At 34.0% G+C, this 18,679-nt stretch overlaps 1 protein-coding gene across 8 annotated transcripts in view; it reads left to right on the forward strand.

Moving 5' to 3' along the window:
- VTI1A (vesicle transport through interaction with t-SNAREs 1A) overlaps positions 1-18,679 on the forward strand; it is a 389,946-nt gene that overhangs the window by 68,821 nt on the left and 302,446 nt on the right. For 5 of the 8 annotated variants that reach the window (XM_074382882.1, XM_074382886.1, XM_003922196.4 and 2 more), the window contains exons 4-5: positions 9,545-9,622; positions 15,875-15,895. In XM_074382882.1, coding sequence (XP_074238983.1) covers positions 9,545-9,622; positions 15,875-15,895 — 99 coding nt within the window. The remainder of the gene's footprint in view (positions 1-9,544; positions 9,623-15,874; positions 15,896-18,679) is intronic. The other 3 variants (XM_074382883.1, XM_074382887.1, XM_003922195.4) reach the window with 1 other exon arrangement.

The raw sequence follows: 18,679 nt of genomic DNA on the forward strand, positions 1-18,679 counted from the left end.
GTTATATTTTTAGACAATTATTCATTTGTAGCTTTGATATTCTACTAGAGAAGGTATCTCCTTTTCTGCCCAAAATGAGGAGCTGAGACTTTGTACCTATTAGCTTATCTCTGCCAAAAACATGTCAGTCTTTCCATCCAGATATCTCCCAAATATAGTTCATTTATAAAAAGAGGGTGAAATATGTGTTAATAACAGTTATAAAGAAAGAATGGGGGCTAATGCATAAGGTAACAAACATTCTGGAAATAGGGTCAATGGCCCCAGTTGTAGAAATTCTGAAAAATAAGGGTTTAATTGATAGGGCCTGCTGATTGATTGGATTTGTGTAATGAAGGAGAGAGTGGGATAATTTTTAGGTTTTCATCTAAGGACACCACATGCATGGTGATACCATCCATCATTAGGGAAAACAGGAGGTGGAGCAGTAGGTAGAAGAAAGATAGTATTCTACTTTGTCTGTGTTAAGTCTGAGATGCCTTTAGATTATTTAAGGTGCTCAATAGGAATTGGATTTGTAGTAGAATATACAGAAAACATCTTTGCCAGCTCCTAGGTGATAGTTTGAACAATAGGTATAAATGAAATCATTCAAATGAGTGAGAAGAGGGCTAAGGTTGGGGATCTAGGGGAACACCAGCACGTATGGGCAGAGCATGAGCAAAGTTACAATGAAGGAGACTGAGAAAGAGAAGCACAATTTCTCCAAGGATAGGAGGAATTCAAAGGGACCGTGGTGCTGAATCTGCTGAGGAGAAAGTGGGCAACAATGTCAAGTACTGTTGAGAGGTCGGACCATAAAGGGACTGAAAAGTAGCCTAAAATTGGCACAATCTGAGCAACAAAATAAATGAAGTAGTACTGGATGATAACCCAAAGTATAAAATAAATAGCCATGGTGCCATACTGATATAAATAGGTGATTGACTAATGATTGAATAGACAAATCTCTTGTGCAATAGAATGCCAAATAATTTACGTAGATACTCTGCCCTCAAGGGGATAGAGCAGAATTCCCAACTCCTTACCTGTGAGCTATGCATAGTGAGCTATGCAACATGAAAAGAGGAAAAGGGTAACTTTACAGTAGATAAACCCAATAAACACCACCTCAGCCAAGTGATCAAGGTCAGCATCAACAGTGATGAGTCATGCTGATCGTATGTAGCTTCGATATGATGTGATCAAAGTAGCATTTTATTTCTGTGATCGGCCTTTGGAAAATATATGACTCCAGTCCAGTCATGAGAAAAGTATCAGGCATAAGTATAAGGGACATTTTACAGAATACCTGAGCAGCACTCCTCAAAACTGTCAAGGTCATCAAAAACAAGTAAGTCTAAGAAACTATCACAGCCAAGAGAAATGACTGAAACATGAATAAATGGAGTTAGTGCATGTAAAATGGCCTATTAACCCATTTATGCCAGAGATTGCAAATTCTTTTTTGGAACATTCAGACCTTGGTGATGACCTTGAACAGTAGGATATAAATAACTCCCACAAGCATAGTGTTCCAATAATGGAACACTAGGCATAAGTGGGTTAAGAAGCTTGGCTATGAAGGGAAGCATAAAGAGAGGTTGGGTATTTTGTGGGGAGAGTAATGTAGAATGAAATAACTGCCAGGTGCTGTGCACATACCTGTAATCCCAGCACTTTGGGAGGCAGAGATGGGAGGATTGCTTGAGCCCAAGGAGTTCAAGACCAGCCTGGGCAACATGGTGAGACCTCATCTCTATCTGGAAAAAAAAAAAAAAAAGATGTAACTTTTTAAAATGTGTAAAGCTGTGATACACTTAAAAGTCAGCCATAGGTAGGTTATTGTTGCTTTGTGGTATAGCCTTTGAAGATTTAATCTTGAAACATATCTAAATAACATCCATAGGTGTGGTTGTGAGTCACCCTCTAAGATCAGATGCTTTATTCTATCAAATAAAATGGTTTACTTTAAGCATTTATCACCCTTGAACTCTTGGTTGGTGTCCAATATTCTAGCTGGTGATAACAATATATAAAGGTTTGTTTGTTTTTAGAGAAGGGTGACCAGAAACAAAACCTTTAGACTAATTAACCCTGTAGCTGATTAACTAGGTGAATCGTGAATCCAACCTTGGCTTTGGAGAATGATGGTAGGATGACTCCAGCCTGTAGTGGCAGTGTAATAAAGTGAAAAGAACACTGGCATTGAGGAATGGGTTCTATCTCATCTTTCCTAGCTCTATGGCCTTGGATAGATCATTCATCTGGCCTAGAACCTTTTGTCTCTAAATTTGTAGCCTGATCTAGATGAAGCCTCAGTTAGTGTCAGTTACAGAGAATCCTGAGGATAACTTGGATATCCAGATGACTTGAAACTGTGACTATGGACAGATCTTTAATAAATGACACCTTTTCTTCCCAATGCTAGGAAGATGCATAGAGAAACCAGCATTATACGAATTAAGTGTATACACTTATATATTTTGTTGCAGTAGTTTATTTTAAAATACATATGAAGCATCTATTGCAAAACATTTATTTATTAGAGTAACATTTTCCAGTGAGGGGTATAGTATAGTTATAAATCATTAACAAACTAATAAACATTTTGATATTTTGATTATTTCAAGTAGACTCTATGGAGTTATTTTATTTTACATATCAAAAGACTTTAAAGGATTAGATTTCTTCCACTGCATACTTACACTATTCCAGATGCTGACAACAACATGTGGGCATTCTATCATGAGCTGATTTTCCGAATGAAGTAATTTAATTGTTGATTGACAAGCTAACATAATTTAAGACACAGCCACACCATATTCAATAGCAGTGTCAAAAGTCATAAACTGCAAGCATATGCAAGCCAGTGGGGCCATGATACTAACTTACATTGCCTTTTGAAACATTAATGCTAAATTTAAATTACAGGCAAAAGTTTAGAAATGCTGGAAGAGGAAATGAAGAAGTACAGTTACATAATTTCTGGGCTCTCTGTTTTGCAAATCATTAAATGATATAGCAGCAATATGGTCAGAGTTCCTAGTATAAATAAAAGCCTATCCTAGCATTGTAAACATAGTTATTATTCCATATGGATTGCAAATGAGTTTGTTAGTCTCTAAAGTGTGTGTGTGTGTGTGTGTGTGTGTCTGTGTGTGTGTGTGTATGTATAAAACCTCATGATATGCATATAAATATTCACATATGATATAGCTAAATTTTTAAAGGTAAGGAGAAATGTGGTATAATTTATCTTATTGTTTATAGCCCAAACATAAATATCCATTTTAAACATGGAAAATGTGTTTGAAAGTATAAGCAAAAATAAATGAGAGTGATTATGATAAAAAGACAAAAATTTTCAAAACAAATTTTTTTTTTCTGGTGTTGCATACTAAAGAACAATGCATTGTTTCAGCATTCTCATGGTAACCTACTTTCCCAGCTCTGTTGGTAGCCTTGCAGCAGAGGGTGTGAGTATTTTTTTCTCTGGTGGCTTGCATATGGTCCACTGGCCATGAGTTTATGATAGAAAGTGTACTTTCCCTTTATTAATGCTACAGTATTGGCGACATGTGGCATGTGCACCTTCCAGCGAATGAGCTTGACCTTTAGATCTAAACAGTCCCTTGAGCAAGAGCCAGCCATGTTTAGAGGCATGACTACATAGAAGAAACAGATTGGAACTTACTTTCTCTGATAGCATTAAAGAAACACAGTAACATTTTTTACTGTTGGAAGCCATACAAAAATTGCAGCACCATAAAATAAGGAATTGGGCAAAACAGTATAGTGAAATTACAGAGTCTAAATAATACAGATTTTTAAAGTCATTTTTGGTATGTATTGGCAAATGATTTTTCAAGAAGGATGCATCATTTATACTCTCAGCCATGTATGCCTACTAGTTTTATTGCATCCTTTCCAGTATTATCTACTAATATTTAGTTGAACTTGCTCTGAAAGTTATCACATACAAGGTGTTAGGATAGGTTTCCATTTGTTTATAATATTTAAATCTTCATGACAGCCCCAGGAAGTAATTTCTATACCATTATTTTAGAAACGAGGAAACTGATGCTCAGAAAACTTAATTCGACTAAGATCACATACTGAAATGCTATCTCTGTTCTTTTCATTAAGTACCCTGTGCTTTTTCATCCATCCTAATAATGTTCCAGGGATCAAACATTTATCTAACAGTTTTCTCTACCTTTCCGTAAGCCACGTAGTATGATACATGGTTTACCCTTAAATTCCGTTTTGCTAGAAATTAATACAGCATGGAGAACACTGGGATAAACAAAAATCCATAAAATTCCATTTTAGTTTTTCTGGAATATATAAGCTTTCTGTCCTGGATTGATGAGCCTTTTTGAGTCTTGGTGCAGGGGTGGTGTGTAGCTGAAAAGCTGAAATTGTCCATGAGAAATAGAAGTGAGGCTAAAAATGGAATACTTGGTGCCAAAGATAGATGCATTTTAGAAAATGCCATCTGGGAATTACAAAAGTATGATATTATTTAATTAGAACCAGATAAAATTAGGTAAGAAATGAATACCAGCAATTATATGACTAACTAATCAATATAATTTCATGGTATTCTGTAGATATCCCAAAGTGTTAATTATAACAGGAGCAGTTAAATTCTTTGGAGCAATTAAATTCTCTGGCTATGAAAGCATAGCAGTTTTTAATAGATGTATCACCTGGTAACCCTGGGCATTATTAAATATATGGAGACTGAAAGACATAGTAGAAGCAATGGAAAAGTCTGGCCAGACTGGGTAATTTGTTTTAGACCTATGGAGAAATCTATTAACCATTTATTCTATAGACCCATTTGATTAGGAAGTAGGACAAGCTGTTCTTTCATTACGTACCAAAACCATACTGCACTCTGTATCAATTATTTGGCTGTCTGCAGCACATAGATTAGAATAAAGGGCTTGCTTAGTGTTTGTGAATGTCGCGGATTGCTGATTAGTAATTAAAGTGCTGAATGAAGAAAATTAGGCCAAAATCGAATGGGAATGAGAACGTCTTAATTCTGTGATACAGATGTTAGAAACAGATTGTCTTCAGCAGCCCATTCAATGTGGTGACATTCTACATAGCCATCGAGTATTTGCATCCCATGTAAAACTCAAGTCAAATGCCTTTGAGATGGTTTCCTCTCCTATGCCTTGTGATGTAGCTGTATGGGTATTAATTTAGTGAAATATCCTGTCTGCCAGGTGTGGGAACTAGCTGATTTTATTGTAATACCAGATCATTACTTAATTCATATGCAACAGAGTACAGCACATGGAAAGCATTATAAATCTATTTACAATGTGGCTAGTCTGATGATAACATTGTATTAAATTCCCAGGTGAGGCAATTTAAGCAATTGCTTTGCCATGTGCACGCCGTGGAAATTAAATTCTCATATACGCTTTAGTAATAAACCAACTTCATTGTTATGCTTTTGCTAGTTCTGGGCTGTAGAATCCTCATTCTGGTTACATATACTCTATTTTACATGTAGAATACAGGAGGCGGTACCACTGATCACAGTTTTTAATTAGTTTAAGCTAAGTTAATTCGTTTTGTTTCTAATTTAGTGGTGCCTGTCCAGGAACACATTCAGTTCAGTTGGGAAATGTCAAGGCTTGGGTCAAGTAGAAAGATTGTTTCAAGCCAAATTTCCAGACAGAACTGAGCAAGTGTATCTGTTTGAACTTGGCTTTAAGAAAATCAGCCAATCAGTATGCAAAAGACCTGTTCATGTACCAAGTGAAAGTCAAAAATTGCTTTGAATCTGAAATTCTCGCATTCATAACTCACTTGTGTCATCAGTTTCAAATAGCCATTGAAACTTGTGCATCTAACTTGTTAGAGGTAACAATCAGTTGTTTATTTGTCATATTTTTTCTATAGTTCATATATGGTCTGTAGATTTTCTTTCTAACCATCTAGTCCACCAAAGGGTGTAAGTTAGGAGTAAGCTATACACAAGCACAATTAAGTGTGGAGTACGCTTGTATTTAACTCTGCGTACGTGTGGGGTGTGTGTGTGTGTGTGTGTGTGGCAAATATTGTCAGCTGAAGCTTTTCCACTCTTATGGTACAGACCAGAAATTGCAGTAGATTACAAACTGCATAGAGCTTCTGTCTTCTCCAGAAGCCACATATAAAGCACCAGTAGACAGTGGTAACTGACAACTAAGACTAAAAATGTTGACAATTTCTTGATTTGCCTGGTTAGCTTATGTATAGAAGTCATTAACTATTTATAAAATGCATTATGAATTGGGTTCCTTCAAACTGTAGCTGAATGTGTGACATTTCCAGCTCAAATCCTCATGTTTGCATTTGGCTAAAGTACAAATTTTATACTGTTGATAATAAAGTAAAAATATTTTAGTGAAGTTTATTGAGATACAGTAAATGCTTCAGTTTCATTAACTTTGAATCTTCCAAATTAAATTATTGTGTAGGTACTTAGTAATGTAGCATGAGATTTTTAAAATAATTCAGTAAAAGATAACATTAATTTATTGATGTTTTACAGGAAAATGATCCATAAAATAATCAGTTTGTCGTTCAAAGGACTTTGCCCCTTTTTTGATATTCAGTTAGTTTAGTGATGATCTTGTGGTGTACATTATGGTTGGTCACTTAAAATTTCAAGTTGTGAAAAAGTATAAGAAAATACCCATGTTGGGCATTTAAATATAATTCTTAGTTTTTTTTTTTAATTCTTGATTTGTTTTATTTTTGGAAAATGAAACATGTAAAGAGTTCAGTTTTCAGTATTGTGTCATGTTCATGAGGAACTATTTCTGATATTTGAAATGAGTTGTCTTTTCATTCCTCAAGAAAAGTCAGTCCTGTCAGAGAACACTTTGTTAAACTCAGCATATCATTTGCTTAATTATATCCTGAAAGCCATCCAAACAACCAGTTTTTACCATCCCAGTGGTAAAGAATGACATTTATAGGGACCACCCTTCAGCCTGGGTTCTCCTCTGTTGCTGAGCATGTACACTCTTAATTGCTGGTTTTTAAAAGCAGTGGATTCTAACCAAAACAAGATTAAATATTTAGGGATACACATTTATAATTTTCTCCTTTTGAAGTATAGTAAATCAAAATAAGAATATAATGTAATTGAACAATCTATGCCAATTTGTTGGTATTTTGGTGAAAAAGGGAAAAACAAAAATAATCTCCATATGATACTCTTGCATACTGTGGAATGTTTTAGTCCCCCATAGTGATGAAATGAATAATTAAAAAGGCAGCTCTGATACCACAGCCTGTTTAAAGGTTCTCATTTCCTTTAATGCTGCAAAATACTTTTGCTTAGCTAGTTTGAAACTACTGTAGTGGGACTTCCAAATGAGCAGAAGAAAGCTTTGGCTTGATCTAAATATTGTGTTAAGGCCATGAAGTGGACTGCCCTAATAATTTAGCATTTTTAAATGCAATTTTGTATGAAGTCAATAGAAATAGCTAATTAATCAGTAAATACAATAAGAGAAGCAAGCTTAATATATGCTGTTTGTGATGGTAAAAAAGTCTGGCCTGTTCACAAATGACTGAGTTGGGTCACTACTGAATTGTCAAGAGATCTGTTATCGGTATCTTTACCGACTTCATGCTAAGGACTTGACTTCTTTACTCTGTCCTCCTCCCTGCAAGGTTGTTGGTTTTATTTATCTACTTACAGAGTTATTGCATTAGCCAAGGTATAAGACATGCATTTGTGGCAGGGAAATGGGGTTTGGAGTGGAGACTCAGTGCAGGGAGTGGATGCTGCTGTCTCCTTAATATCAAAACATTTTGCAATGCTTGTGCTTTTATCCTGGGTCATTCTAAAGGTAATAGAATGAAGAGAAAATTTTGTATAGTAGAATGAGCACTTAGCTGTGAGTCAGGACCCCAGTGTTCCAGTGTCAGTTTAACCAGTGCGACCTTTAGGATGCCATAAAACTGATTTTTTTTTTTCCACTAAAAAGCCAAGGAGTCTCCAGATTTATTTATTTTTATTTCTACTCCATTCAGGCTTTTTCAACTGGGTTCTGCCAGAGACTTACACCTTGCCTTCAACTATATGTAATGAACTAAATTTTTTCTTACGTACCATCCTTGGGAGAATTGATAAAATGGTCACTGAAATAATTTCTGCGTTTTGTGGTTAAGATAAGGAACCCCAATTGGGAAAAGTTGTAACTTCACAATGATTTAAAGTCTATTGGTTGTTCTTGTCTAAGGTTCTTTTATATTTGAATATAATATGTTTGATGTTTAAGCTATTATGATCTCTATGTGGTCAAGCAGTGTTGCTAATTCACTAGTTTAAAATCTAATTTAAAAATCATATTGTTGACATCTGTTCCTGAATTATGGATAGTCCTTTTAAACTACAATACTTTTCCAGATTACAGTTGAATAGGTAAGAAATTGTAAGTCCCAAATTGTAGACCCCAAGTGAGGACAAGATTACCGTTTTCCAGCTGCCATTTTTTAATGGAGTTGTTTCCTTAGTGAAGTCTGAAGCAGAAAAGACAACAAAGTAACTTGCAAACCTGAATTTAGATCTGAAATAGTGATACTGAAGTGGGAGCCGAGGACCACACTTTAGCTTCACAACCAATTTTCAATCTTTTAGCTTTTCCAAGTGTGTATACATTTAGATAATTTATGAATTGCTTGCAGACATGTCCCTCTGACTTTATGGAGAAGGGTACATTTCTTGTAAAACACATTTTTTCAGTGTGTGAAACACTGACTCATAGCCCACTTGTCTTTATTTACTGGGACTGTGAAAAGTTGACTCATAACCTACTTGACTTTATTTACTGTGACTGGGAAATATAGTTTCTTTTACCAGACACACACATGCACGCATGCATGCATACATGCACACACACTTTCATTGCTTTTCCTTAGGCCATTATTTATAAAAAAAACTAGGAGACATTTAAATTATTGTTTGTACAGGGGATGGGCTTTTAGATTCCCTTTCTTTCTTGTTTTGTAATATTACAATAATGAAAGAAATATAGATGTGCTATTCTGGGCATTGCAGAGTATTGTTGGAGATATAATTATTAACCTAGTATTTGAGACTTTTAAAGACCTAAGTTGAAAGCTTTGTAATGTCCATTTCCTGCCACAATATAAAAAAATATATATACTCCTGTCTTAAGTACAATACAGCCTAGTGAGTTTTACAGACATACAGTTATATAGCTGTATTTCTTTAAGCTTAGTGGTCTTATTTGAATGGTGAAGTGTGAAAGTAACATACAAGTTTGGATCCCTTTATGAATATTAACGAAATACTTACACAATGCAGTTTGCTTTCATTATTGGCATTTTAAAAACTAATTTACATGAAACTTCTCAAGTTCAGGAACTTCACACAACTTTGGTGTGCAGATTGTAGCCAATAGGTTTCCATTAGGGGGCTCTCGAGGTTTGAGATGGGCCTTGATACCAATAAAGCTTCGAAGCCTTTACTTCCTAACGTTCCTCTCACTCTCTCCCTTTTTGTTTTGTTTTATAGAAAAGGTCACGGATCGCCTACAGTGACGAAGTACGGAATGAGCTCCTGGGGGATGATGGGAATTCCTCAGAGAACCAGGTAGAATGCTAATCAGGAAGGCCCGGTGGGTGGCTGGAGGGTGAAGGAGGTCACTGGCGCACTGGGCTCTCAAGCTGCTCCTTAGCAGCATTAGCAGCAACTCATGTGGAAGCGATACTGTTTAATGCAAAGCTGGAGTCTTAATCAACTTCAAAATGTTTCTTAGAGATCTTACATTTAACCCTTTACCTTGTGATCACTGTCTGCTATCTTTTAAAAAAATCTTTCATTCTCTTTTCTTTATTATTTAGTACTTAAGGAATAACTTGAAACACACCGTTTGCAGACAAAGCCAAGGTCTTCACCTCAAACACATGTAAAAGGAATAAAAAAGTACATAATACAGCTTTGATAATAATGCAGTATAATTAAATCAACACTTGCAGCAAAACAAATGAAAGTGAGCTTTCAAAATTCAGCAGGGCAGCCCAATCTCCTATTGTGTGGCTTCTTAAAAATACATTCACCAAAATGCAAATTGCAAGCACCAGTGTGGAACTTGGATACCGATATAGAGGACCTGCTTCTGTCCAATGATAGTCATAATAATAATAATAATATTATAATAATAGGATAAGTCTTTTTGCAGTTTAAGATCTGCATAGGCCAAAAATAAAATATAATTTCTTCTTAAAAGGGCTTTACAACTTGGCTGTTAGTTCTCATTGGATCATACAGTAGTGTCATGAGTCTAATTAATGTCCTAACTCTTTCTTTGAATTAATACTGCAGACTTCATTAATTTATGTAGATACTATATACAACTCTAAAAAAAAGTTTTAAGAACCTTGATGTAGAGATGACTTTTAAAATGACTCAGAAAACTCTAATGACAGATTTTCTTTTAAAGAATATATGTTACAGGGACGTTCAGAAGCAACACCTCAACATGGTTACCAATGCCACTTTGGCAAGAATTATAAAAGTCTACTCTGCCTAAATGAAAATGAGCATAAATCAGTCACTGAGTAAACCAAAATTGTATATTGATATATATTATGAAAATTGCATAATTGTATTTACCATTTCAAATAGATGATATTGTAGGTCTATTCATGCTAACAGTATTGCTATCTATTATACTATAAACTATAACTGGAATGTGGTCTGTGTGATTAAGGGCGCTACCCACCCCCCAAAAAGAGAGAAGAATGACTGAGCTGATTATGTTTGTTTTTGGAAAGATCTCACCTCCTCCACTATTTGGATGTTATCAGCTTGAGTTCAGACATATGAACACGTTCAGATTTGACTTGGGATTTCAGCTTCCCTGATTGAAATGTGAGAATAGCTAAAGGAAAAAAAAATAGCACATCAAACATAAAAGGGTGATGTGATAAAGCAGTTTTACTCATAATAGATTAAATAATGTGAGGATGAGGAAAAAATATTTTCTTCCTTTTTTAAAGTGAAATTTATATTTCTCATACCTCTTGAATGAATGAATCATAATTTTATTTCCTATCTACTGCAAAAAAAAGAGCATTATCTTTTTTGCAGAAAAGTGAATGCGTAGTTCCCATGTCAGTTCTTTAAAAAGCTATAGATCTTTCCTTCATTTGAAACTACTGCCTAATGTAGAGGAAATAGAAAGGAAGGGGGTGTGCCTGTCTAACTCAGACTCCTTTATTGTAATGGATGTTGTAGTTCTATGACAGGGATCCCTTTTTTTTTCAAACCTGTTCACTTCTCTTAATGGACATTTCATATGCCTAAAACATCTGCCTTGCGTACATATAAGTATGATTTTTTTATGCCTAAAGAAAACTGTTCCACAAAAATAGATTGAGTTCATATTTTCTGAATTTTTCAAATTATATTTCTATCACTTTCAAGTGATTATGCAGAGATCTCCCCTGGACTTGTATAAATCAAACTTAAAATTCTGAAAGTGCTTGGAGAACCTGAAGTTTAGTTTTAAGGAACTGTCACTTCAATAAATAGAGTATGATAAATTATAGACATGAGAATATGTACTGTTAGATTATTACTTGTGTGAACTTTTCCATCTAAAATTTGAATGAGGTGTAAAAGTTCAAAGAGACCACACTTAACTTTTTGGATATTTGGTTACCAAATGTAGCAAAGTTTTCATGTCATATGAAATCATTGCATTTTGTTTTAAGGCTCTTTGTCATAATATAGGAATTAAAATCCCTCAAACTAAAATACATCCTTAACTAGGTATGGTCACTTGGAAATAACCTTTTTATTCCGCATCAGCATTCATTCAGAATATAGAATCAAAACAGAATCTCTTTCTGTAAAGAAAGAAAAGATTTTGACTCTTTATATTAATTTTCATAGCTCAGTGGTTAGGAAGAGTTTTTTCTACAAATAAGTGTACCTTTAAGTTATTTGCTAATAAATTAATTTTCAGAACTTTTTGTTCATGCAGTACTTATGATAAACTTTTAATATATGGATAAAACTTGGAGATAAAATGAGATTAAAAATAGCAATATTAATTTCATTGCCATTGGGACATATCTGTCAGTTCAAAAATATGTATCAAAATAGGAAAATAAGGAATTAAGAGCAATGATTATATAGATGAAATAAAATACTGGCTAGGAATTTTTAATGTAACATATACATCCTCCTTATAGTTGCTCTTTGTGAAGATTCAACAATATGAATACAATAGCTATTATTTCTCATTCTGGTAATTTATAATGAGGTTTTTTTAGGCATCTGAAACCTGACTGTTAATACAAATAATTATAGTCTGCCAATTAACTATAAAGTATGTTAATTTACTCTTAGGTACATAAACATTTCTGCCATGATCAGAAATGTTAAAAATTCAGAAATGAAAATTTTTTCAAAAGCATTTTTAATGTTCCTCATACAATACATCTTGCATTTAATTCCAAATTAAATGCTTTGTATAAATTCATTTCTGATTCATATTCATTTCATTCAATCAAATATAGCTTATGCTTGATTTACAAAGAAGGGACAAGAAAATTACCTTCTTTACACATTCGAGTACTGTTGGGCTATCAGCTTTCCAAGGACTATTGTCTTAAGCAATATCATTCGTTCTTTGAAAATACCGTATTTACCATTCTATGTGGCACCATTTTATTTCTTTGAAAGGTTGAGTTCTTGAATGTAGTGATGTTGTATTTAGAGTGGAAACATTAATAGTTCCTAACTTGATTGCATTTCATGAGAACCATTCTCATAGAAGGGAAAACACAACTTATAGAATAAAATCATAAAGTCTTTCATAGTGAAGTGTGATAATGAGCCAAGTAAACTGTTCCAAGCTCTGGTTTTGAACCTTAATACTCTCAGTTTCTATATGCAGAATTATATTGATCAGTGACTTTGAATAAATCCTGGAGTGTTCAAAATATAAAGAGTAGACTATTTTCAAATGTGTGAAAAGTTTTGTGGTAAAGCAATATTTAGCAGATAATGATTGCTTAATTTTTTTAATACGAGGTTCTCTTAAGTTCCGATTTGGGCTTGCTGTGCATAAAGTGTGTCAAACTTCAGCTACAGACCAGGGGGTGAAGTCGGTCAATTTAATTCCCCAAGATCTAAAGAAGGTCGGTATCATTTCATATAGCCCTGGCAGAGCAGATCATTACCAGGCACAAATCTGTTCGTTACGTGCTGAGGGTTTATAGCAAAATAAATAGACTGTCATCATAAGTTCAGAAAATTGTGTGTTCGACCCACGATAATGTGTAAAGGGCGTTTAATAGAGTTCAGCATTTATTCGTTATCTGTATGCGGACAGAGACGGCAGTCGCGTTATCAGCTTTAAAAAAAAAAAATTCGGTAGTTCTGGGGGTCACGTGACGCACCTCACACACACAGGCGCGCGCGCATGAACCCTCACATGCTCTGCAGTGCAGTTTTGATTTTAGTCACAGCAGAAGGCTTAACCACAAGAGATTCCACTGGTTCAAACCAGCGTAAACCAGATTTTTTCAGCCCACAAAGGAACAGATTACCTCTTGTATCAAATTCTGCATTGGGGGAAAAAAAAAAAATCTTTGTTTCAAAAAAGATGTTGATTATCATAACTCAACATGGTGGTATTGCACACTCTCATGTTGCCTATGATGGAGCTGGTAACTCGGGAAAATACGAAATCACGATTTACAGTCTAGTCTAAGCATTGTTAATTTTCAAAAATAGGCCACCTTTTGTTTACTTGAATGAATAACTCCCGGTCTAACCAAAAAAAAAAAAAAAAAAAAAAGATAAAGATGAAAACCCTCCCATTACCTAGCTTAGCTACAAATCCGGTGTGAAGCTTGAATGCAGCCATGCAGCACAAACAAGATAGAACGTTTTTTGTTTGGAACCTATTGAAAAAACAAATGGGTAGCATTTTTAAACACTCATTGATTATGGCAGGGTGGCATGCCCCAAATGGTCTCTATTGCTGAAGAGTAGTTTTAAACCTTGGCCCTTTAAGTATCATAGTCAACCGAAGAATAGTGCCCCCAGAAAGAAAAGATAGCTGGCCGATCAATTCCCAGATCGTCTCTTTCTGAGAATTAATGTTTGCCTTTTTCTCCCATGATGTTGGGCTAGCAAAGAGAAAGATTCCGATATATGATAGGCCGGGTATTTTAGTTTAAAATTTTGCTTCTCCTGGGGAAGAATAACTTTTAACGTGAAATGCAAGATGATATACTTGTATATAACTGGATGGTTGCTGAGAGAATGAGTGTGTTAATTAAAAATAAAAGACAACTTGTCTATTTTGAAACGATGATAATAAAAGTTTCATTTTCACTGAATGTACTGTGAGACATTACGTGAGAACTTCTGTATCCTTTTTATAAAGGATTCTTAACAGTTTTTTAAAATCTTATTCTTTGGTACTCAAAATATATATATTTTTTTATAACAAATGAAATAACAGAATAAGCTGGAATGCATGCTGCCTTCCTTGGATTCAGTATAAAAACAGCATTAAGCATTGAGATATCCGGGCTGTAGTAAACATGATACTTTTAGAGAGACTTATAGTGAGCAATTCATGGCACATTTCTCCCAAAGCAATTGTTTAATTTATCAGCCTGCATATGTCAAGTGTTATAACAGATGTTACAGATATTTGGATGTTTAAAAATTATCAGTTGTAGACCTGTATTGCTGAGGATGCAAATTTCAAACCTAGAATGTGGTTTAAGTCTGTTACAACATAGGTTTCCATTTTTAGTCATTGCAAAAACTGTGGTTGTCATCTCACTTACACAATATTTGTAGTTTAGAATAGTGTCAAATACACATACACACAATAAGCTAGATATATGGTTTTATAATTATTTTAGATCCTGAAGAGTTAAGCAGTTTGTTTTGTCTGTTATATTTAAGGGAAGTAGAAAAATGTTCTAAATAAAAGAATTCAAATGTTATCATAGGAGAATTTACTAACAAGTAAGGAGTGATTTTTATTTGAGTTTAGTGAAAACAGACTGCAGTGTAAATGAAGTAAGAGCTCATTGCCATTTTACAATATGAAGAAAATTGAAAAATGAAGAAACCATTCAAAAATTAAAATGAAAACATGCCACATGATTGTGGTAGGCTCTTAAGCAAAACAGATAACTAGGAATTGACTCTTATATACACAAAAGTTCATAGGATAGTGAATTTTTGATACTATGTTCTAAATAAGTGTTATCTATCCTGGCATACTTTATTTTCTATTAAAATAACATTGCCTCCAAATGCAGTCTTATTACTAGAATGGGTACAAGTATAACATTAACTAACATAATAGTTTGTTGTTTAAAATACCTATTGGAACCAAAGCATGAGCTATTAATCATTTTCATTTGTAGGTAAAATCTGAAATCAGTTGTCAAGATTCCAAATAGAGAAACATCCTGAAAACTTGTATATACAAAACCTCTTCAATGGTACATTCTTAGAAGAGAGGAACAGTAAACTTGTTTTCTTTCTTTATAATATAGACTTCTATGAAGTCGTTCCCCTTTATTTCATGATGGTGTCTTAGATGTACTTTAAAAGAGAATTTCACACTATTCTCTTTGTTTAATGTGACAGTGTGAGAAAGTGATCTTTATTCGTTCAAAAAACTCTGCATGTAGTCTATGTTTAGGTTCTTTTAATGTGTTTGTCTGTGATTTTTAAATGCTAAACATGTAAACAGATAAATTGTCAATGTTAATTCTGTATCCTGTCACACAACTGATCTTTCTTTCCTGCCATTTCTTTCCTTTTTATCTTTTTTTTTGTGCATTCATGTTGCAGTTGATAAAATTACGTGAAGAGGTGAGTACTTCCTAGCTTCTTCTTTTTTTTTTTTTTTTAAATTCTGCTTTTCCTAATAAAATTGAGTTTTTAAATCTGAGGTGGATCTTTGGATTTGTTTTTCCAGGTAAATCTATATATAGCAAAAAGTATTATTTATATTGATCAGAAATTTTTTTCTGCTGATCATCTTTTAAAACACAACTATATCCTAATCATGCTTATCTCAGGGATCTTTGTTCTTTGTTGGAACTGGGACCAAGTTAATATTTTTAAGGCCAAAAAAAAAAAAAAAAAAAAAAGGGAATAATAGAGGAATACCTTAAAACTATACCTGAGTATAGTTTTATTGTAGGCTGTAACTTCAAGTTTATTTATGTAGTTTCTCAAAGAATCTAGTATGATTTTTTTTTCCCTGACATTCTGGTTTACTTTACTGTAAACTGTTCTTAAACAAACTCCTTTCCCCTACCCAAAATTATTAGGTTTAACATAAGACACCATGGATCTATTATCCTTTTGGGGAAACACACATGTGTTATAAATGCCCCGCTACTCTGTGTGCATAGATACCTAAGAATAGCCAAACTTTCGTCATTGTTAAACACTTTCCTTTTTGTAGGATACAGCACCCAAGTGAGTTCTCATTTTTCTGAGTTTGCTAGACTGTTTCATAATGCAACTCCAGACTTTTTTTTTTGTGGCTCAGCAAATATTTACTGCAATGTATATAATTGTATCCCTGTATTAATGAGGGATGCTGAATGATTCTATTTTTTAAAAATTAGGTCAAACATATCAAATATGCTTTGGTACTCTTTTTTAGAGAGTCATATTTTTTATTTAGTAAGGTTGGGTTTTATTTTTCTTAAGACATAATGGCCTATATTGCAATTTAAAAATTGTCTAATTGCTTATAGTTTAGAGTAGTATGAATTACTTTTGAGTTTAGTTCAACTGCATTGATTGATAATTTTCTAGAATTTTTTTTGTTGGTATGTCATTCTCTAGGTGGTGTGGATGTTAACTTAGAAGCTTCTAGATAGTGGTTTTCAACAACTCTTTGAATATAAGATGCATTACTGATGTACTCTTTCAAAGAAAGTAATAATGATATATAAAATGAAGGGGGAAAATATACAAAAACGCTCACCCTCCAATCTTTTCGTGTTTTTTTATCTTCCCTAAAGGAAGCAGTTGTATATATGCTAGATGAATATTATCAGTTGCAGTTTTGATTTATAAGATTATTCTTGAATGAGGAATACATCAACATTATTTTTCTGCAGGATAGAATATCTGCTTGTTATATTTGCATATGTTCACGTTTAGGTGAAGAACCTGAATTTTCAAATGTTAATGGAACTAATAGTTAACTTGAAAACTTCTATCCGAAGAAACTACGTGATGCCCTTGCCCCTGAATTTAAGCAATGAATATTATTTAGATATTAAATTGTGCCTTATTATAATCAACATTTTTGACAGAAGATTTATTTTTGTTAAGCCTAATTGTGTCGAATTAGAAGTCTTAATTATAAAAACTTAAAACATCATGTCCGCATTTCTTTTAAAATATGTTTTATTTTTGTCTGATAGCTGAATTCTTTTGTTGTTCCTGTAGCAGTAGTTTCATCAGTTATGGTTCTGGAATTCATGTTTCTGAAACTGTAACCTGTAATGGAATCATAATTGGAAGAATAGATTATTCAACTAATAAAATAATATACTCTGAAATATTATTTTAATGGTCTTTGATATAGCTCTAGCATTGATATTTGTAGACTAGATTACAGTGATGCTGCTGCATTGGTATATGGCTTGCTGAGAAGTGATAATTTCTCAGTTGGGATTCTAATAGTAATCATAGAGAGAATGTTACCCCATGTTTCTTAACTTGCGCCTATGCTAAGAAGACATGCTCCAAACTGTGTTTTGTTTTGCTTGAAAACAAAAGTATGCCCCTTCTCTTCCTTGTGATGCTCTTTCTGGACTCGGTTCTGGAAATGGGGCATACTTGGAGGCAGGGTTGTAGTGCAGAGGAGCTGATCTGGTGTTGGCTGTGCCGAGCTGCGTTTGAATCCTGCATCTCCAGCTCTCCACATTGCGCAGCTCCTCACACAAGTTGAGCTCTGTCTGAAGCTCCTGCACAGCTTCACTTACCTGCTTTGAAAAGAGCTGAGAAGAGGGTGAGAGAATGAGTTTGGGATGGAGTGTGGGGGCAAGTTGAAAGCATCAGCTGCTACTGTAGTGTATTTCCTTTCATTTACAGAGACCAGGGCAATGTACAACTAAGGGAACAATGTAAATAGCACAGCTGTTTCAAGAACTTGATTTTAGTTTGACTTAAGTGAAGAGGTTCCAAAATATAGAGTGAAATCCTGCTGGAAAGCTGCTGGTAAACTGATAGTCCTCTTGTGTGCAGATTTACTCTGATAAAATTGAACTATCCTGAAGAAGAGTTACTTCCATTGTTTAGTAATATATATACTTTTAAAGTTCTTTCAGAAATTTCATTGTCTATTATAACCATAAAATCCTGCCAATTATTTTACATTTAAATGCCTTCTTACAGTAAATATTATAAAAGTGGATGTCCATTTCAAATATTGATCTTTTTTTTTAAATCTCTGATACCTAAATGTTTTCTTTTAATTTTGGGATTTCGTCCAATATGAAAATGAACCAAAAATATTTGTTGTCTTATTCAGGATTAAAATTCAGATTTACTTTTGATTTCACAGGTCTGATTGATACCTTTTCAGAGAATTACCAGTTTAAAGTTAACTCCTTTGTTAAGGTAGAC

Source organism: Saimiri boliviensis, chromosome 12 (assembly GCF_048565385.1).
Source record: "Saimiri boliviensis isolate mSaiBol1 chromosome 12, mSaiBol1.pri, whole genome shotgun sequence".
Classification (NCBI taxonomy): domain Eukaryota; kingdom Metazoa; phylum Chordata; class Mammalia; order Primates; family Cebidae; genus Saimiri; species Saimiri boliviensis.